This window comes from Perca fluviatilis, chromosome 2 (genome assembly GCF_010015445.1).
Source record: "Perca fluviatilis chromosome 2, GENO_Pfluv_1.0, whole genome shotgun sequence".
Taxonomy (NCBI): domain Eukaryota; kingdom Metazoa; phylum Chordata; class Actinopteri; order Perciformes; family Percidae; genus Perca; species Perca fluviatilis.
Genome location: NC_053113.1, coordinates 47,153,996 through 47,171,605, shown reverse-complemented (window position 1 = coordinate 47,171,605; position 17,610 = coordinate 47,153,996). Strand labels below are relative to the sequence as shown.

General features: G+C 42.1%; 1 protein-coding gene across 2 annotated transcripts; it reads left to right on the top strand.

The window, feature by feature from the left end:
- Window positions 1–1,256: 1,256 nt before the first annotated feature.
- On the top strand, window positions 1,257–13,561 carry ehd2b (EH-domain containing 2b). Of its 2 annotated transcripts, none has more exons than XM_039785285.1 (7): window positions 1,257–1,666; window positions 2,867–3,355; window positions 4,270–4,446; window positions 6,795–6,910; window positions 10,855–11,267; window positions 11,940–12,104; window positions 12,501–13,561. In XM_039785285.1, the coding sequence occupies exons 2-7, from the start codon at window positions 3,135–3,137 to the stop codon at window positions 13,047–13,049; spliced, it is 1,641 nt and encodes a 546-aa protein (XP_039641219.1). In that variant the 5' UTR covers window positions 1,257–1,666; window positions 2,867–3,134; the 3' UTR covers window positions 13,050–13,561. The 2 variants fall into 2 exon arrangements, with proteins under 2 accessions (XP_039641219.1, XP_039641226.1); XM_039785292.1 differs by having other exon boundaries at window positions 1,258–1,666; window positions 6,795–6,892.
- Window positions 13,562–17,610: the final 4,049 nt, after the last annotated feature.

The window sequence follows — 17,610 nt, the reverse complement described above, 5'->3', positions numbered from 1 at the left end:
ATGTAAACAGCACACGCTAAATTGACCCAGCCACCTCTTTATCGAGAATCCATTTCCGTAGTTACACTGCTCACAAGGCAACTCTTCTTTGTCTGTTAAAAATCAATTAGCCGCAAACCTCCATCATACCTGCATTTCATATCGCATGCATTTTTTAAAGTAAAACGTGTCGAGAAAATCATTTTTTGAAAAATTGTGAAGTTGGTTTCCTTTTTGACTTCTCTTGGGTACTGCCGTACTGTGCTGTCAAGATGTAAATGAAATGTTGTAAGGAAATTCAGTTCTTCTCTGCTTATAATGCTGATGACGATTTTCCAGGTTCTTGTTTTTAGACCACACACACACACACAGACAGACCTGTCCCCCTGTTGCTTTTGTTGCCAGGTTAGGACTTTATGCTTTCAGTCAGCAGGGGGCAGGCCAGTTTTAACTGTTGATTTTCTATGTTCTCAGTTTGTTTCATCTTTCTGCCATTGTATCCCTGCCTCCCATCTGTTTGGTTTTTTGTTTGTTTTTTTGTGTCTTTTTATTATTTTTTTAAGCCTGGTGGACAATTCAAACACAAACGCAGCACAAGCATTGAAATGGAAAAAAAGGAACAATAATAATGTACAAAAAGACCGTAAGAGAATTTGAAGTATAGTATTACAGATTAATTTTGTATTGTATTTATTGTGTATAATGACACTTTTTAAAAAGAAATGTACATTTAGTAAAACTGTAAATTAAACCTTGCTTCTTTTATGAAACATCACACGTCCTCTAGTCATTTTGTCTAGCTTCAGGGTTACATTCTTTTGAATGACTAATGACGACCGAGGAGTGCCTTGTGTGATGGGGATGTGGACGGGTGTGTTTTCTAACAGACGGCCAGCAGGCGGAGCATGCAAGTGGAAAAGTAGGGCTGGTTTGTGCGCTTCATCGCCTGAAGGTTCAGAGTTTTGGGAGGAGCAAGAGAGGTTAGACTGATGGGGGGGGGGGAATAGTGTCACATCTTTTAGGCGTATGACATGTTACAGTAGGTCTGGTAGGAAAAAACCCAAATGAAAATCATAGAGTTCGAGGCTACAACTGGAGGGGTGCATCACAAGGTTGTGTTATCGTTCAAAATACGCATAAGAACACTTGAAGGTATGTCATGTTTAAAAAAACGAGAGAAAAAAACAACTCCACCCAAATTATTTATTCAACCCCCCCTCCTCCTCCTCCTCCTCCAGGTCCCCGCCCTCTGACCACAGCTGTGCTCATCCCTGCCCTGAGCAGAGTGTTGGTGCTGCCCACAGTGTTGCCAGGCATCCCTGGAAGAGGAGGTGCATTAAATTTGGAGAAGCAAGCCAGGGGAGAGTGAAGAAGTTGGCCTCAGTGTGGTGTGTCTGTGTCTCACTGTTTTCCTTGTGCTCTTACGGAACCTTTTGCCAGATTTGGAGCTCATCTGAAATCCATTTAAACCCCTGGAGAAGAAGGATCGCCTGTAATCTGGCTGCGTTGATGCTCCACTGAGGGTTCCTATTTGCCGTCAAAGAGGTGTATATACATGTAGCAGCAGCTCCTCCAAGAGACTGTTTTCTGTCTCCTCAAGTCCAAATATTTTCCAAGCTCCAGAGGGCAGGACTGCAGAGAGAGAGATCAAGACGCTTGAAGGCTGTGCTTTCTCCATAATAACTTGGTAAATACTCCTTTTTTTAACTTTAACATTGGCTATAATAATCAGCTTGTGTTTGGCCTTGTACTCAAATATTATCCAGATTGGTATACTGTAGTGGAAACTCAGACTCGATTCTATTTTGTGTGCAAATGTCACAACTTGGCTGCGGAATTAATGAGTTTTAAGTTTTTTAACAGCTTTTTTTTTTTTTTTCATTTCTTCATTTGGATATTAAAGTATGACTCCCGTGCTACTTGTTGCTCCTGCATGTTACATTTCTGGTTCTAAGGCCAACACTGTGTTGCAATTGTGGTGCACAAACCCACAAGGCATTTTCCACCACCCTTAAACGTTCCAAGTTGATCCAGAGCCTTAACCAAAACCTTTTTGATTCTCACCGGGAGCCCGTAGAGCAACTTTTTAACTCGTACAGCTTGGCTGGCACTGTGCTTTTTGTATGTCATGGTGGTTAAACCACATTTAATTTCTCTCCTGTAGATATCTCAGAGTTCGCCATTTTGACAAGAAGTCTTTCCACACTGGTCTTGTGACATGTCAGGACTGTGTTGCCTATTCTCCTCTGGGCAGATTCATTTATTTATTAATTTTTTTTGTTTAAAAGGGATTTGCAAGAGGGAAGCTCTCCACAGATGAGTGATTGTCTGCTGACACGTATCTCACCTTTTTTGCCTTTTGTGTCATTCTGCTTCTCATAATGAGCTGTGCCTTCAATTCCTAATCCGGTGTTTTCCATTCATGTAGACTACAGTAACAAAAAGGGTTACCGTTGTCTTTCCATGTATTGACCACCCTCCCATGAGATTTTCTCCCCCCCCCCCCTTAAATGAACAATTAAGCCATGCGCACGTTCCATGTCCCACTAAAAGGAACTGCAGGGGATAAGTGGAATGTCTTACTCATTTCACTGTAAGAAAATGGGCTGCGCCTGTGCAAATCCTGACGCAGGGTTGGGTTTGCAGGGTTTCCAGCGTTGAACACCAACTTTTTCCAGGCATGCACTGACGACGCTTGGCCGACTCCTGGTGGGCTGAAGCTCACTCCAGATTCCACATCCTTACTCTAGGTTGTGACAGACTTTGATCACCAGGTGCAAGAACCCTACGCAACTTTTTTTTGTCAACTAGATTCTCTCTCTCTTTCGCTCTCTCGTTTTCTGTTTGGATTAACCTCAACCTGCCTACTTTTCTGTCCACATTACAGGGGCTAAAAGTGATCAGTGTGGCAACTGTTGTCGAAGGGAGAGACTTGAAACAGAACATCGGCCCTATCGTTCCTCTCGGCGTGTGCGCAGGAGGTTTCAAGGACAAGTGAGCAGCGTTCACACAAATACAGGAAACACCTGAAGGTTTTCCAAGGTTCCAGCCACAGGAAATACAGCTCCAAACAACAGACGCACTCTGACACTGATATATATATATATATATATTTTTTTATTTATTTTTTATTTTTTGTAAGAAGCTCAATCAACATGTCCCGCTGGGGGAGAAAAGATGTGAAGAAGGCCCCTGAGGTGATCCGCACCGTGACAGAAGGGCTCAAGTCCTTGTATCGCAAGAAGCTGCTGCCTCTGGAGGAGTACTATGGTTTCCATGACTTCCACTCTCTCAGTCTGGAGGACGCGGACTTCGATAACAAGCCTATGGTGCTGGTGGTGGGACAGTACTCCACTGGAAAGACAACGTTCATCAAGTAAGACTTTGATTCAATTTTATTTATAGTGTCAAATTCTAACAGAAGTTATCTCAGGACACTTTACAGATAGAGTAGGTCTAGACCAGGGGTGTCAAACTCATTTTAGTTGATGGGCCACATTCCCCCTAATTTGATCTCAAGTGGGCCAGACCAGTAAACCTCTCCAGAAAGAGTTTCTTGTCAGCTTGATGTTGGCAAACACAAGTTGCTTCTTTTACGACAGTGTCCTAAGGCCGTAGTAGGAAAAAAGATAATGTTACGGACCTGGGAGAGAGGGGTAATATTCAGAGAAAAAACTCAGAATTTCTAAGATTAAAGTCGTAAATTTACAGAGAAAGAACTCTGATATTCTCTGAGATTAAAGTGGTACATTTGGAATTGGAATTAAATCTATAGTGTGTAGTTTCTGCCACTCCCATGAGGAATTCTAAGTAGCCTAATGACAACAAAACATGATACATGATACAAGCCTTCCGTGATCGGGCACAGCAGCAGCAGTAGCCAAGGAGGACACGGAGGATTAAAAAAAACCATGCTGGACTCTTCAGAAGAGGTCATTATCTTCACTCGAGTTTCTGCGCGGGAAAGTCGCCGGACGCCACAATCTTCTGAACACATCCATACTGAGAAATCCAGAGAGAGTTGTGTGGAGCTGATGGTCTTAATTAGCTTTGCAGCAACTCATTTGGCAATGGCTTGAATGTAACGGACGCTCATTAATATCAAAAAGTTACGCACTAAAGCTTTCAATACTTCGATGCAATTCAAGCATTTCGTGCGACAGCGGCGAGGAAATATAACAGTTCTGCATCGACCACTTTGTTCACTGTTAACATTGTGTGCGATTGCTAAATTTATATAAGAACCAGTACCGAAATAATCTCAAGATATACTGTATGTGTGATTGACAGGTATCTACTGGAGCAGGATATTCCTGGGAGCAGGGTGGGACCCGAACCCACCACCGACTGCTTCACTGCCATCATGCACGGGGAGGTGGAGGGAGTCATCCCCGGGAACGCCCTCATCGTAGACCCCAACAAGCCTTTCCGCAAACTCAACCCTTTCGGAAACACCTTTCTCAACAGGTGAGAGCAGGGCTTTTATTCCCAGCGCGTTGTGTAATGATTCCACTCAGGGAGCCAGAGAGATATCTGCATCAAATGGACAGACTATGTGTGAGAGAACCCAAGAAGGAGAGATAACGGAACGTTTTTGTTTTTTTTTGCTCTTTGGAATTTCAAGTCCTTGTGCCAAATTTCAGAGCGGGGAGGCTCTTGCCTTATTTGTGGAAAAATGGAGAAAGGGAGCGACGTTGCCCGAGAGGGTGATGAAAGCTAATGTACTCAGATAGTTGAAAGACGAGGTCAGAGGGCTTCCATAGCCCCTCGGGGCAAAGACAAACAAATGAAGTCACAGACTCTGTGAGGTTCAGGAAACCCGAGAAAGCATTGAATGAAAACATTGAAGTTCTTTCCTCTGCTCTGTTTACTGTCGGGGCTGCCAGATTTCTGTGTATGTTTTTCCACTGAAGAGAAATCACATGTTTATACAAAAAAAAAAAAAAAAGAAGTTTGTTAACAGGCTGTTACCTGTTAGGCACATGGACACGCAGGCTAGATGTGAACATACAGTCCAACTATTGATGGAGCTCTAACGTGAAATGTGTGATGCCAGTTTTCCAGAGTCCCTCGCTCCTTCCGCAGGGTGTGTTCGTGAATGCAGTTGCGTCTCTCCTTTTGCTTTGACTTCCCGTTCTGGGACCGGCGGGCTCGTTAAGCACATAAGTCGCAGGAAGTGGTGTTGTTGTTGTAAGCCGTACATCGTTAGCGGGTCTTATTGTTTGATTCTGGCAGTGGTGCTCATTTTCCTTCAGGAAGCCCTCCGCAATGAGAGGCCTGCTTGAACACAATGGCCTGCGGGGGTGGAGAGGGCAGCTTCCAATCTGCTGCCTAGATCACATTGCCTTCTTTGATAAGAGTTAACTATTTTTCACATGATTTAGATGATTTGCTTCTGCACTGTTTTCAAACAAAACGGACCTCTCTGAACTGAGTCTTTAATGTTATTATGACACTGGTTCCCAAAATGAGGTCCGGGGACCACCACCCCCCAGGGGTCCTTGAGGGTAAGGCTGAGCAATACATCGCTATATGAGGCTAGATATTGCCTTAGATTTTTGGATATCATAATATCGTGATATGACACAAGTGTTGTCTTTTCCTGGTTTTAAAGAGCTGCGTTACAGTAAAGTGATGTCATGTTCTGAACTTACCAGACTGTTGTAGCTGTTCTGTTATTTACCTTTTACCCACTTAGTCATTATATCCACATTACTGATGATTATTTATCTCAAATCTCATTGTGTAAATATTTTTAAGAAAGCACAAATAGTCAACCGTCACCGCTGGTCATAAATATCGCAATATTTCATTTTCTCCATATCGCCCAACTCTACTTGAAGGGGTCCCAGCAAGTCCCCAGCAAAACAGGGAATCATTTGTTAAAGGTCTCATATTATGCTCTTTGGCTTTTGCCCTTTCCTTTATTGTGTTATATATCTTTTTTGTGCACATAATAGGCTTCCAAAGTGAAAAAGCCCAAAGTCCCCCCCAAAGGCACTGACCATCTCCAACAGAAAACACTGTTCACAAACTGCTCCAAACTGCTCTATTGTAGTCCAGCCTTTACTTCTGTGATGAATGCTCGTCACTTTGTAACACACGTTATAATGCTCACCTAACTGCTAGCGTAGCACGCCCTCATACTCTGCTTCTGACTGGCTAGTAGTCCTTACCTAGCTACTGCGCATGTGCGACTCCCAACAAAGATGGACCAGAAGTGAGATGTCTCACTCTGTAGCTAAAACAGAGAGCTCAACACACAGGGTGAAAAGAGGAGCTGCAGCAATGTGCAGTACGACAAAAATGTGGTGTTTTTTTGAAAATTAAACCACATAAACCTATTCTGATATAACCTCTAAATACAATTATGAACCTGAAAATTAGCATAATATGAGCCCTTTAACTCCAATTCCATCCATAAGTAACACAATGGCAGAACGTATGACTAGTTTGGTCATGGGTTTCATATATACTTTCTGTAATAAAACATCCAAAAGCAAACTCCTATCAGGTGCGGTGCCCTGGGACGAAATCTTCTGAAATGGGGAGCCGTGGTCTGCAGCTTATGGGTCCTTGACGTGAAAAAGTTTGGGTAGCTCACCTGATGGAGCGTGCGCCCCATGTACAGAGGCTCAGTCCTCGCCGCAGTGCACGTCACTCCCCCTCTCTCTCTCTCCACTGTCATGTCTAAGCTGTCCTATCAAATAAAGGCCAAAAATGCCCTCCGCAAAAATATAATCTTTAACATGAATAAAGTTTGGGAACCACGAGTTTATGCCGCTTGTCTCCTTGTGTGCTGATGGAAACACCAGGTTCCAGTGCGCCCAGATGCCCAACCAGGTCCTGGAGAGCATCAGCATCATCGACACGCCGGGGATCCTGTCCGGGGCCAAGCAGAGAGTGAGCAGAGGTGAGAGACGCGACAAAGGTGAGGAGAGGGAATGGGGGGGCCGGGGGGAGCCTGCAGAGACACACATCCTCCAACGTCGGCTCACAAACTCATCTCCTTGGCACGCCTGGCTAACCCATGGGACCGGTCTACTCTGTCACAATAACACTTGGCAGCCGGGGCAAGAAAACAGCTTAGCAGCAGCCATAAAACCCTAACCAGGAACAGAGACGGTACAGAGAAAACGCCTGCCAGCATATCGGAAGGAATGTTCTGTTGAGAAATAAGAGTAACACTTAACTTGAAGGAATCTACATAAGAGTGACATGACACTGTCATGAACACATGACACTGTCATGAACCCTAACCCTAACTCTAACCATAACTTGTTATGAAAAAACCCGAATGACACTTAATGTCATCAGAAGCTTTATGTCAATGTTTATGACTTGTTTATAATGTTTATGACACGTTCATGACAGTGTCGTGTCACTCTTATGTAGATACCTTCAAGTAAAGTGTAACCGAAATAACATAATAATATCATCATCATCTCACAGTAGTTTTTCCACTTTTCTATTCATCCACGCTTTAAGTAACCCATTATTACTCAAGTCAATCTGCATGAGCAATTAATACGAGTCAGTGCATCCAAACTGTGAAAAACATATTTCCTCACTTACCCACTGGTGGGATCTCGCAGATGGTTTTGGGTTTATCTGCAGAGGTGTTAAAATATCTGTCTGTGAGATTCCTCTCCCCCCCACCCCCCATACAATGGAGGTGAACGGAATGTGGTTTGTGGTGCTCACAGCAATGCAATAATTAAAAACTCAGCTTCAACATGTCTTTCCAGAAAAACATTTTTTTCCAGTTTCTCTGGATAATCCGAAATTATTTCTTTGGTAAGAAGTAGTTCCAGGTCCAACTGCTAACTGACGTCTGTTGGTTATCCAGAGTAACTGGGACGTTGTTTTTGAAAAGATGATGCCGCTCTGTGAGCACCACAAACAGCATTTCAATTCAGTTTTATTTGTAGTGTCAAATCATAAACAGGAGTTATCTCAGGACACTTTACAGATAGAGTAGGTCTAGACCCTATCATTTACAAAAGACCCAACAATTTCCCTAGAAGGACAATTCAGAGATGGATATCTTAAAACCTAGATAGATAAAAAAAAAAAAAAAGTCTTTTATGGCTCTACCACAGAAGGTAGGTGAGAAAATATGCTGCTTTTGTCATTTTGGGTGAACTGACCTTTTGAGGATAATCATGTTGATCACATAGAAATATCAAACTTGGTTTTGTTAGACTTGTACAGTGGTGGAAGAAGAACTCCGAGCTTTTACTTAAGTAAAAGTAACAATACCACATTGTAGAAATACACTGTTCATACACTAGGAAAAGTCCTGCATTCTAAATGTACAGTACAGGCCAAAAGTTTGGGCACACCACCTCATTCAATGCATTTCCTTTTTATTTTCATGACTATTTACATTGTAGATTCTCACTGAAGGCATCAAAACTATGAATGAACACATATGGAATTATGTACTTAACAAAAAAGTGTGAAATAACTGAAAACATGTCTTATATTTTAGATTCTTCAAAGTAGCCACCCTTTGCTTTTTTATTAATTAAGGGAAAAACTTCCACTAATGAACCCTGACAAAGCACACCTGTGAAGGTAAAACCATTTCAGGTGACTACCTCATGAAGCTCATTGAGAGAACACCAAGGGTTTGCAGAGTTATCAAAAAAGCAAAGGGTGGCTACTTTGAAGAATCTAAAATATAAGACATGTTTTCAGTTATTTCACACTTTTTTGTTAAGTATATAATTCGATATGTGTTCATTCATAGTTTTGATGCCTTCAGTGAGAATCTACTATGTAAATAGTCATGAAAATAAAGAAACACATTGAATGAGAGGGTGTGTCCAAACTTTTGGCCTGTGCTGTATGTACAAAAAAACATCAAAATGTACTTCAGGTACCAAAACTATGTGTACTTATCATGCAGAATGGCCCATTTCAGAATAATACATCATATTATTGGATGATAATTATTGATAGATGAATGTACATATCGCTACTGTGTTGCAGCGGCTAAAGGCGGGGCTAATTTAATGAGTTTTTATACTACTGTATAGCTTAATCTATAACACTATCATATTGTAATTGTTGATAAGAATCTGTATTAGCAATCTGAATATGCAAAGTTATCAAATGGACTAAAAAGTACAGTATTTGTAGCATAAAATTGAATTACTCAAGTAAACTAGTACCTTTTAAAAAATTGTACTGAAGTACACTACTTGAGTAAATGTACCTAGTTACATTACACCACTGACTTTCTCTCTTTCTTTTGGTCAGAAAGTTTTTCACGCATTTTCAGTATTTTTCCTGCGTGTATTTGGTCTGGTGAAAAAAGTACTAAACATCTGTGCCTGTGCAATGTAATCATCAAGCTAAACTTGTGTGGAAAACTTAATCCTCTACATTAAAAAAAAAAACATTAAGAAATGAATGCCTGAAAATGTGGGTGACCTGTCAAGTGGTGCTGGGGAGTAAATGTACTTAGTTACTTTCCAGTGTTGGACTTGTAGACTGATCTTTTCCATAAAGGATAGTTTAATGTTTAATGAGCCCTGGTGGTGTCTGAGCATACAGCTGGTTTGGACACACACACACATAAGAAGAGTTGTGAAGGGATTGTGTCTGTGTCGACCTCCTCCCCCCACCCCCTCTCCTGCTTCTTTTTTGTTTCTGCTTTAGGTTTTCTGAATATTTTAGTTATTCAACCTTAGGGCTGCACATTAGAGTGCGGATCGGGCCGTGTTTTTCTGTCCGAGCCCGGCCCGCGTCCGACAGAGCGGTAACTGAACCCGACCCGAGCCCGACACAGTTAAAATCTCATGCTAGTGACACATGTACGTTTGTTTGTGTGGAAATCCCGCTTTTATTAACCAACTGTAGGAAGGCATTCGGAAATGTCAACAGATGAGCGCATCAGCGCACACGGGGCAACAAGCCACGTTAATCTCTTGAGGCCAACTTCTTTTTAACGTCTTCCATCGTTGCGCTACCACATGTAGCCTAAAGCCCGAGACGCACCAAGCCGATAATCGGTCGTTGGACAGTCCGGCGAGGTCGGTGACTCGAGTCTGTTCAGTGTGTTCCGTGCCGTCGTCCGTCCGAGGGGCCGTCGGCCTTCATTTTGGCCAATTTGACATGTATAATCAGCGGGGCGGGCACTGCCGGCAGTCGGACTCAAATGACCCATCTGATTGGTGGAGTGCTAACCCTGAAATGGGGAGTGGAATGAGCGTGACTAGAGTCTCTCAAAATCTGACGAAAATCTTTTAAACTGACCTTTGTTGATCTGAAATGAAGACAGATTCAGCAACTGCACGGCCTATTTCTCGCTTAAAATTTAAATTTAAATTTAAAATGTTGAATGCCTTACTGCGCTGATGTGACCGAGCCCAACCCAAACCCAAACATCATTTCTAAATATCTGTCCGATGCCCGGCCCGGCCCGCTGGGTCCCGTCAGGCTCGGGTCGGGTATCCATCCTCTACTGCACAACAAATAATTTTTTTATTGTCATCGCGATATCAACTGGCGCAATAAACATATCGCGAAAGACACACCGAGATTTTTTGTCATTTGAAAGACAATATCAGTAGAAATATCAGTAGTCATTCTTTTTTTTTTTTTAGTGCTGCATTTTAAATTCAATTCAATGTTTAATTTGTTCCAAAAAAGAACGTTAGAAATGATTTCCTTTCATTTGTTTTAAATTCAACAAGCAATGGGTTGTTTGTAGCAGAATAATGAAAGCAGCAGAAAGGGAGAACTCAGTGCACTTTAAGTTCATTTATCGCAAGTAATATCGTTATCGCGATATTCAACAACGTTATTGCATATTTTCCTCATATATCGTGCAGCTCTAATCAACCTTTTTCCGATCCAAAACAGGCTACGACTTCCCGGCGGTGCTGCGCTGGTTTGCCGAGCGCGTGGACCGCATCATCCTGCTGTTTGACGCCCACAAACTGGAGATCTCGGACGAGTTCTCCGAGGCTATCGGCGCCCTGAAAGGCAACGAGGACAAGCTGCGCGTGGTGCTCAACAAGGCCGACATGGTGGGCACCCAGCAGCTGATGAGGGTGTACGGCGCACTCATGTGGTCCCTGGGGAAGGTGTTTGGCACCCCGGAGGTTCTGCGCGTCTACATCGGCTCCTTCTGGTCCGAGCCGCTGATGGTGGCCGACAACCGGAAGCTGTTTGAGCTGGAGGAGGAGGATCTGTTCGCCGACATCCAAAACCTCCCTCGCAACGCAGCTTTACGCAAGCTCAATGACCTGGTCAAGAGGGCGCGTCTGGTCAGGGTGGGTTTTTATTGGCACGGCAACATGTGTTCACTAAATGTTTATGGACAGGTTGACATCAGTGCACTTTAACCCTGTTAGTTGTGTTAAAACCAGGGGCGGGGCTCTGGGGCTTTTTAAAATTACTTACAACTTTGTGTCATTTCCCCTTCAGTCTCTCTGACCGGACCGGCAAATCAACGGAGAAAAAGTTCTGTTACTGAGGAAATAGCACTGTTCATTCTGTGAACTCTGCTTAAGATAGGTTTCAAGATCAGTAATGCTGTTAACGCCGAATTCCTACCCTACCTGTTATGTAACTTTAAAATAGTAACATCAGGTAGTTTTTGCCTCTTCTTAGGTGGCAGCATTGACATTTAGTCATCCTCTCAACATTTGCTGTGTTCTGGTTTCAGAATGATGAAGACAGTTGGAGAACAGTTAGACACAAAACAGGATGAAGGCTCTACAGGATGATTCTTTCCCTTGGCAACTATCATGTTTTTTTCAAAATGATGTACAGATTTTCATGCATTCTATTATCAAATGGCTTGAAAAATAGTGCATATAGCTGCTGTAAATGGAGAATTGCCCCCCCCCCCAGGTTTGCGCTGAGCCCCAAATGTCTACAATGTCTGGCTCTGCCCCTGGTTAAAAACCTTGGTACGTATGCTTTGCTTTTCTTGCTCCCAGGTCCATGCCCACATCATCAGCTATCTGAAGCAGGAGATGCCTTCTGTCTTCAGGAAGGACAACAAAAAGAAGAATCTGATCTACCAGCTGCCAGTGATTTTCTCGAAGATCCAGCTGCAGCACAACATTTCTCCCGGAGACTTCCCAGACTGTGCCAAGATGCAGGTTAGTCCGAGTCTGGGCACATCTGGGAGCCAATGACGGAAATACTTCTCCCAAACTACTGTGAGGGCAGTTCCTGCTTAAATAAACAGGCACGTTGGCCCTGAAGTCTGAATAGTTCAGAGAGCAGAGATGTTTAACACTGAAACATGTTTTATAAAATCATGCCAACAACTATTATTTTAATAGTGTATTCCATGCACTAAAAAGGTATGTATAAAGGCTTTAAGCCGCCCTACACATTATTGTAGGCCCAGTTTAATTGTATATAATAGGCTATATGTAGTAGGGGGTCCCTGCTCTGTCTCTCTTTCAGTTATTGGGTCCATGGCTTAAAATAACCCAATAAAGACCCCTGATCTACTGGCTAACACATTTGTATCATTCCCCTTTCTAAAGGAGCAACTGATGGTTCACGACTTCTCCAAGTTCAAAACCTTGAAGCCCAATCTGATGATGGCCTTGGACGAGTTGCTCTCCGCGGACATCTCCAAGCTGATGCCCCTGCTGCGGCAGGAGGAGCTGGAGGCAGGCGAGCAGCCGGGCGTGCAGGGCGGGGCCTTCATCGGGACCCGCGCCGGGCCGTTCGGGGAGGGTGACCCCTTCACTCTGGAGAACGGAGAGGGATGCGAGGAGGAGGAAGACTGGGTGGTGACCAAAGACAAGCCCAAGTATGACGAGATCTTCTACAACCTGGCTCCCAGCGAGGGGAAGCTGAGCGGCAACAAGGCCAAGGACTGGATGGAGAGCTCCCGCCTGCCCAACTCGGTCCTGGGTCGCATCTGGAAGCTGTCCGACGTGGACCACGACGGCATGCTGGATGACGAAGAGTTTGCCCTGGCCAGCCACCTGATCGAGGTGAAGCTGGAGGGCCACGGCCTGCCCCCAGAGCTTCCCACGCGCCTGATCCCGCCCTCCAAACGCAGGCAGAAGGGTTCGGATGCATAGACATGACACAAGTCCCTGGAGCTGAGAGAGACTCTTCTCTACGGGCTGTGCCACCGTTTGTAATTGCTCTTGTCTTCTCCCCAGACCCACGTCAAAACGTTTGTATGTAATGCGTTTAGAGCTGCAAAGATTAATCGATTAGTTGTGTCAACTAATTAAGTCATTTGCCAATTATTTTGATAATCGATAAATCGGTTTGAGTCATTTGTTATGGGGGGAAAAAAAATGAAAACTTCTCTGATTCCATCTTGTTTAATGTGACTATTTTCTAGTTTCTTCTCTCCTCTGTGACAGTAAACTGAATATCTTTCAGTTGGGGACAAAACAAGACATTTGAGGACGTCATGTCGGGCTTTGGGGAACACCGATTGACATTTTTTCTACCGTTTCCTGACATTTTAGAGACCAAACAACTAATCGATTAACCGAGAAAATAATCGACAGATTGATTCAGCTACAGTACAGGCCAACAGTTTGGACACACCTTCTCATTCAATGTGTTTCTTTATTTTCATGACTATTTACATTGTAGATTCTCACTGAAGGCATCAAAACTATGAATGAACACATATGGAATTATGTACTTAACAAAAAAGTGTGAAATAACTGAAAGCATGTCTTATATTTTAGATTCTTCAAAGTAGCCACCCTTTGCTTTTTTTGATAACTCTGCAAACCCTTGGTGTTCTCTCAATGAGCTTCATGAGGTAGTCACCTGAAATGGTTTTACCTTCACAGGTGTGCTTTGTCAGGGTTAATTAGTGGAAGTTTTTTTCCCTTATTAATAAAAAAGCAAAGGGTGGCTACTTTGAAGAATCTAAAATATAAGACATGTTTTCAGTTATTTCACACTTTTCTTTTGAGTACATAATTCCATATGTGTTCATTCATAGTTTTGATGCCTTCAGTGAGAATCTACAATGTAAATAGTCATGAAAATAAAAAGGAAATGCATTGAATGAGGTGGTGTGTCCAAACTTTTGGCCTGTACTATATGAAAATAGTTAGTCGCAGCCCTAAATGCGTTCAACTTTATTTTCTCTGAGACTGATTTCGGTCTCGCACAATGGAACATACTGTATCAAAGTGTAAGTCAGTGCTTTGAGACTATTACAAGGACCTACTGCAAAAAGATTGTGTATTAAGAAGTCACACGGGTCTGGTTGCTTCTTCTCTTTGGCTCCTCAAAGTTAGCTTTTAATGGCGAGCTTTCAAAATATATCTACTTGTGTTTGCAGAGCAGAAGTAAATAAAGGCCGGCGCCCTCTTAAATGAGCAGTATTCAGCATATATATTTTGAAAGAATACAGAGCTTAACTTTTCTGTATTAGAACCTTTAAATTTGAACATTCCTTCAATGACTAGACTGGAGTGGCACAGTGTTATCTTGGTGATCATTTGTAGGATAATGCCATTTTCGAGTCTGGTCATTCTAGTGAGGGTATCATATTGCTTAAATGATTTGTTTATAGTGGGTTTTTATTATTTTTTTTTTACTTAAACTGGCAGCACACAACTAATAGCCTGAATGCATTTCACTTTTGATGCTTCACATGCCACACTTTTGTGCATAAACTTTACATATTATTTTTGTAATTGTTGCTGTTGTCGTTTTTTTTTTTTTATGTGCAGGAGCGAGACCTCAGTTGTATACAAGAACATGACATTCTGAGATGAACTTTTAATTGATTGATTGATATATTACTGACTACTGTACACCGCTCCACCGACTGTTCTTATGTTAACCCAAATAAAGTTCCCTGACTGTGTTCTGTCTCTTTAGTGACCTTTTTAGTTTCGTTTAGTGTATTGGTTTACACATACACAAATACTACAGATAAATATACACATAATCAATGAAATATGTGATGGAGAGATGCTGTTAAAAACCCTCAGATGGGCTTAATATAAGTTTATAAATTTATTTATAAGTAAATGAAATAAGGAGTTAGTAAGCATTGAGTAACTGGAAAACAAAAAAGTCTAAAATGAAACATGAAGTGCATGGTACAGAACTAATAGCTGAGTGCATTGCACGGCACTCTTTTTAACAAGGTTTTCTTTTCTATCAAGCTCACTTGGTCTCTATGACGGAGCAGATAAACAGTGAGTCACACTCTCCGCTGCCAAGTACCCATACCACCATTTTCCGATGCTCTCTCCCCCTCTCATTCCCACCATCTGAAGCCTATTTGTCTCCCTCACACGGTTAAACAGTCCGTCCCGCTTTATCCCTGTTCGGCTCTGCATTCACGTCCTCACCAGCATGCCTGTAAAGGTTTTAGTTTGATCCAGGGTACAGTATGCTGTATAAGCAGAAATATATGTGTCCCGTGTAGAGCCGTGTGTGTGTGTGTGTGTGTGTGTGTGTGTGTGTGTGTGTGTGTGTGTGTGTGTGTGTGTGTGTGTGTGTGTGTGTGTGTGTGTGTGTGTTTCACATAGGGCTTTTAAGGTTCTCAGAAGTAGAAGAAGAAAAAGGGCTGGCCTCCCTGCTCTACTCCTCCATGGAAAGAAACACAAATGAGAAACAGAGGCGCTGCAGCCCTTTCCTCCCTGCTCTCTGGCTTACAGTGACTCACATGTGAAGAATGCGGTGGGTTGGCCCGAGAGTTATTAATATCTCCTTTCCTAGGGTCGGCTAAGTTTCCTCAGTCTCCTACACAGGATCTAGACACTGTACCTTTATGAAAGACTTAAACAACAGCCCCCTATTTGGGAAATTCCTGAGCTAGACCTGCAGCGCACCACACCTCACACTGTGTGTGTGTGTGCTGAGAGAGATAAAGAGATAAATCATATGTGAAGAAAAGTCAAGTAAGGACGTAAAATTCAATAGAAAATCACTTGTGGTGGCTTTTTGGGGTGTTTTTTTTTTAATCATTGCTACCAAAAGCCTTTGAAAGTATAGAGTTAAAAAAAAATCAATAAAATCCCCATAGCAGTTTAAGTGATGCCTGCCTGTAACATAATTAGGCTGTGTTGAGTCATAGACCATCTCAACTATTTGTTTGCTCAATGGTGCTGCCACATTCGATTGGGGTGGGGGATCAGCATCAGGCGTCCCTAACAATGTAGCTTACTCAACAAAACCAGGGTCTCCGCATATACGTCACTCAGTGTTTACTGGGGAATTCCTCACTAGCAGACCTGCCTTGGAAGACAAACTGAGGTCACCAAGACATCTGGTGGAGACAGGATTCCACGGCAAACAACTTAACCCTTGTGTTGTCTTCCCGTGGAACGTGCAACTTCTTTTTTAGCTTTTGTCACTTTTCCAGATGTTTTTTTTAAAGAATTTCCTGACGTTTTTGTCATTTTTTTTCTCAAGTTTTTTCGTCACTTTTCGCAATGTTGTCCATTTTTTTGTTTTTTTCTCCATTTTTTGGATGATTTTTTTTTCTGCGTCTTTGCCAACATTTTTTCATTTTTGTCACTTTTTTCAATGTTCTTTTATAATTTTTTTTCTCTCCAACTGTTATAAAATTGAATAAAACACCCACATTCAATAGAAGTAGTGGACTGATAATTTATTTGACTTGTAAAGAGCGTAGCATGGAACCATCCATCTTATTCTTTTATACATTTTGGTTGAAAGAAAACTTTCTACTCTAGAAACGTTTGACCCGAGTACAACAGGAGGGTTAAACTGTATACAGCAGTGTCCAACTGTAGATGGCAGACTGGAGCCATGCAGCTGTGTGCTTTCAAAGGGATAGGTTCACTTTTTATTTTAGGACTCCAAAACATCACAAGCAGCGTAATGTGTAAAGTAACTAACTAAAGCTGTAACAGATGAATGTAGTGGAGTAAAAAGTAGAATATTTCTCTCTGAAATATAGCGGAGTACAAGTAGAAAGTGGCATGAACAGAAAAGACTCAGGTAAAGTACAAGTACAAATGTGTACTTTAGTACAGTACTTGAGTAAATGTACTTAGTTACATTCCACCACTGATCACAAGTACACCAAAAGTGGACAAATCATGATAGATATGTGTCTTTTGCATGCAAAAAAAAAAATCAATTGCATTATTTCGGAAGAAGACCAGCACATACACATATTGGGTTTGGAAAATGTTAACAACTTCTCCTCGGGATAAAAACAACATGAACAAAAAGGGAAGCAAGCCTTGTTTTATTAGCAGGTTTGGGGATTGTTTCATATGTTTGTGAAAAGTATGGAGCTAGTAGATGAAGAGGATTGATGAGTAGTGACTAATGTTAACATTGTTGTGGCTTATGTCAGTTAAACCTATGAAACGAGGAAATCACCTTAAACTGGATCAGCTAGGCAGTAATTTGTTATATCATTTTAGGAATATATGTATGAAGTGTCTTTGTCTGAGTGTTTATTTTCTTCCTTTTCTTTTTTTTAACCCCCTCATCCCCTCCAAAAAATGACACCTATGCTCACAACCTACTGACCTGAGAAACACTAACAACAGGGAGCATTACATAAATGATCTACTTTTATCTTTAAAGTTTGAATGATTTGTTCACACAAATCAGTATTTCATTATAGAACATGAATAACACCTTTTCACCTTGACTGTACTAAAGTAT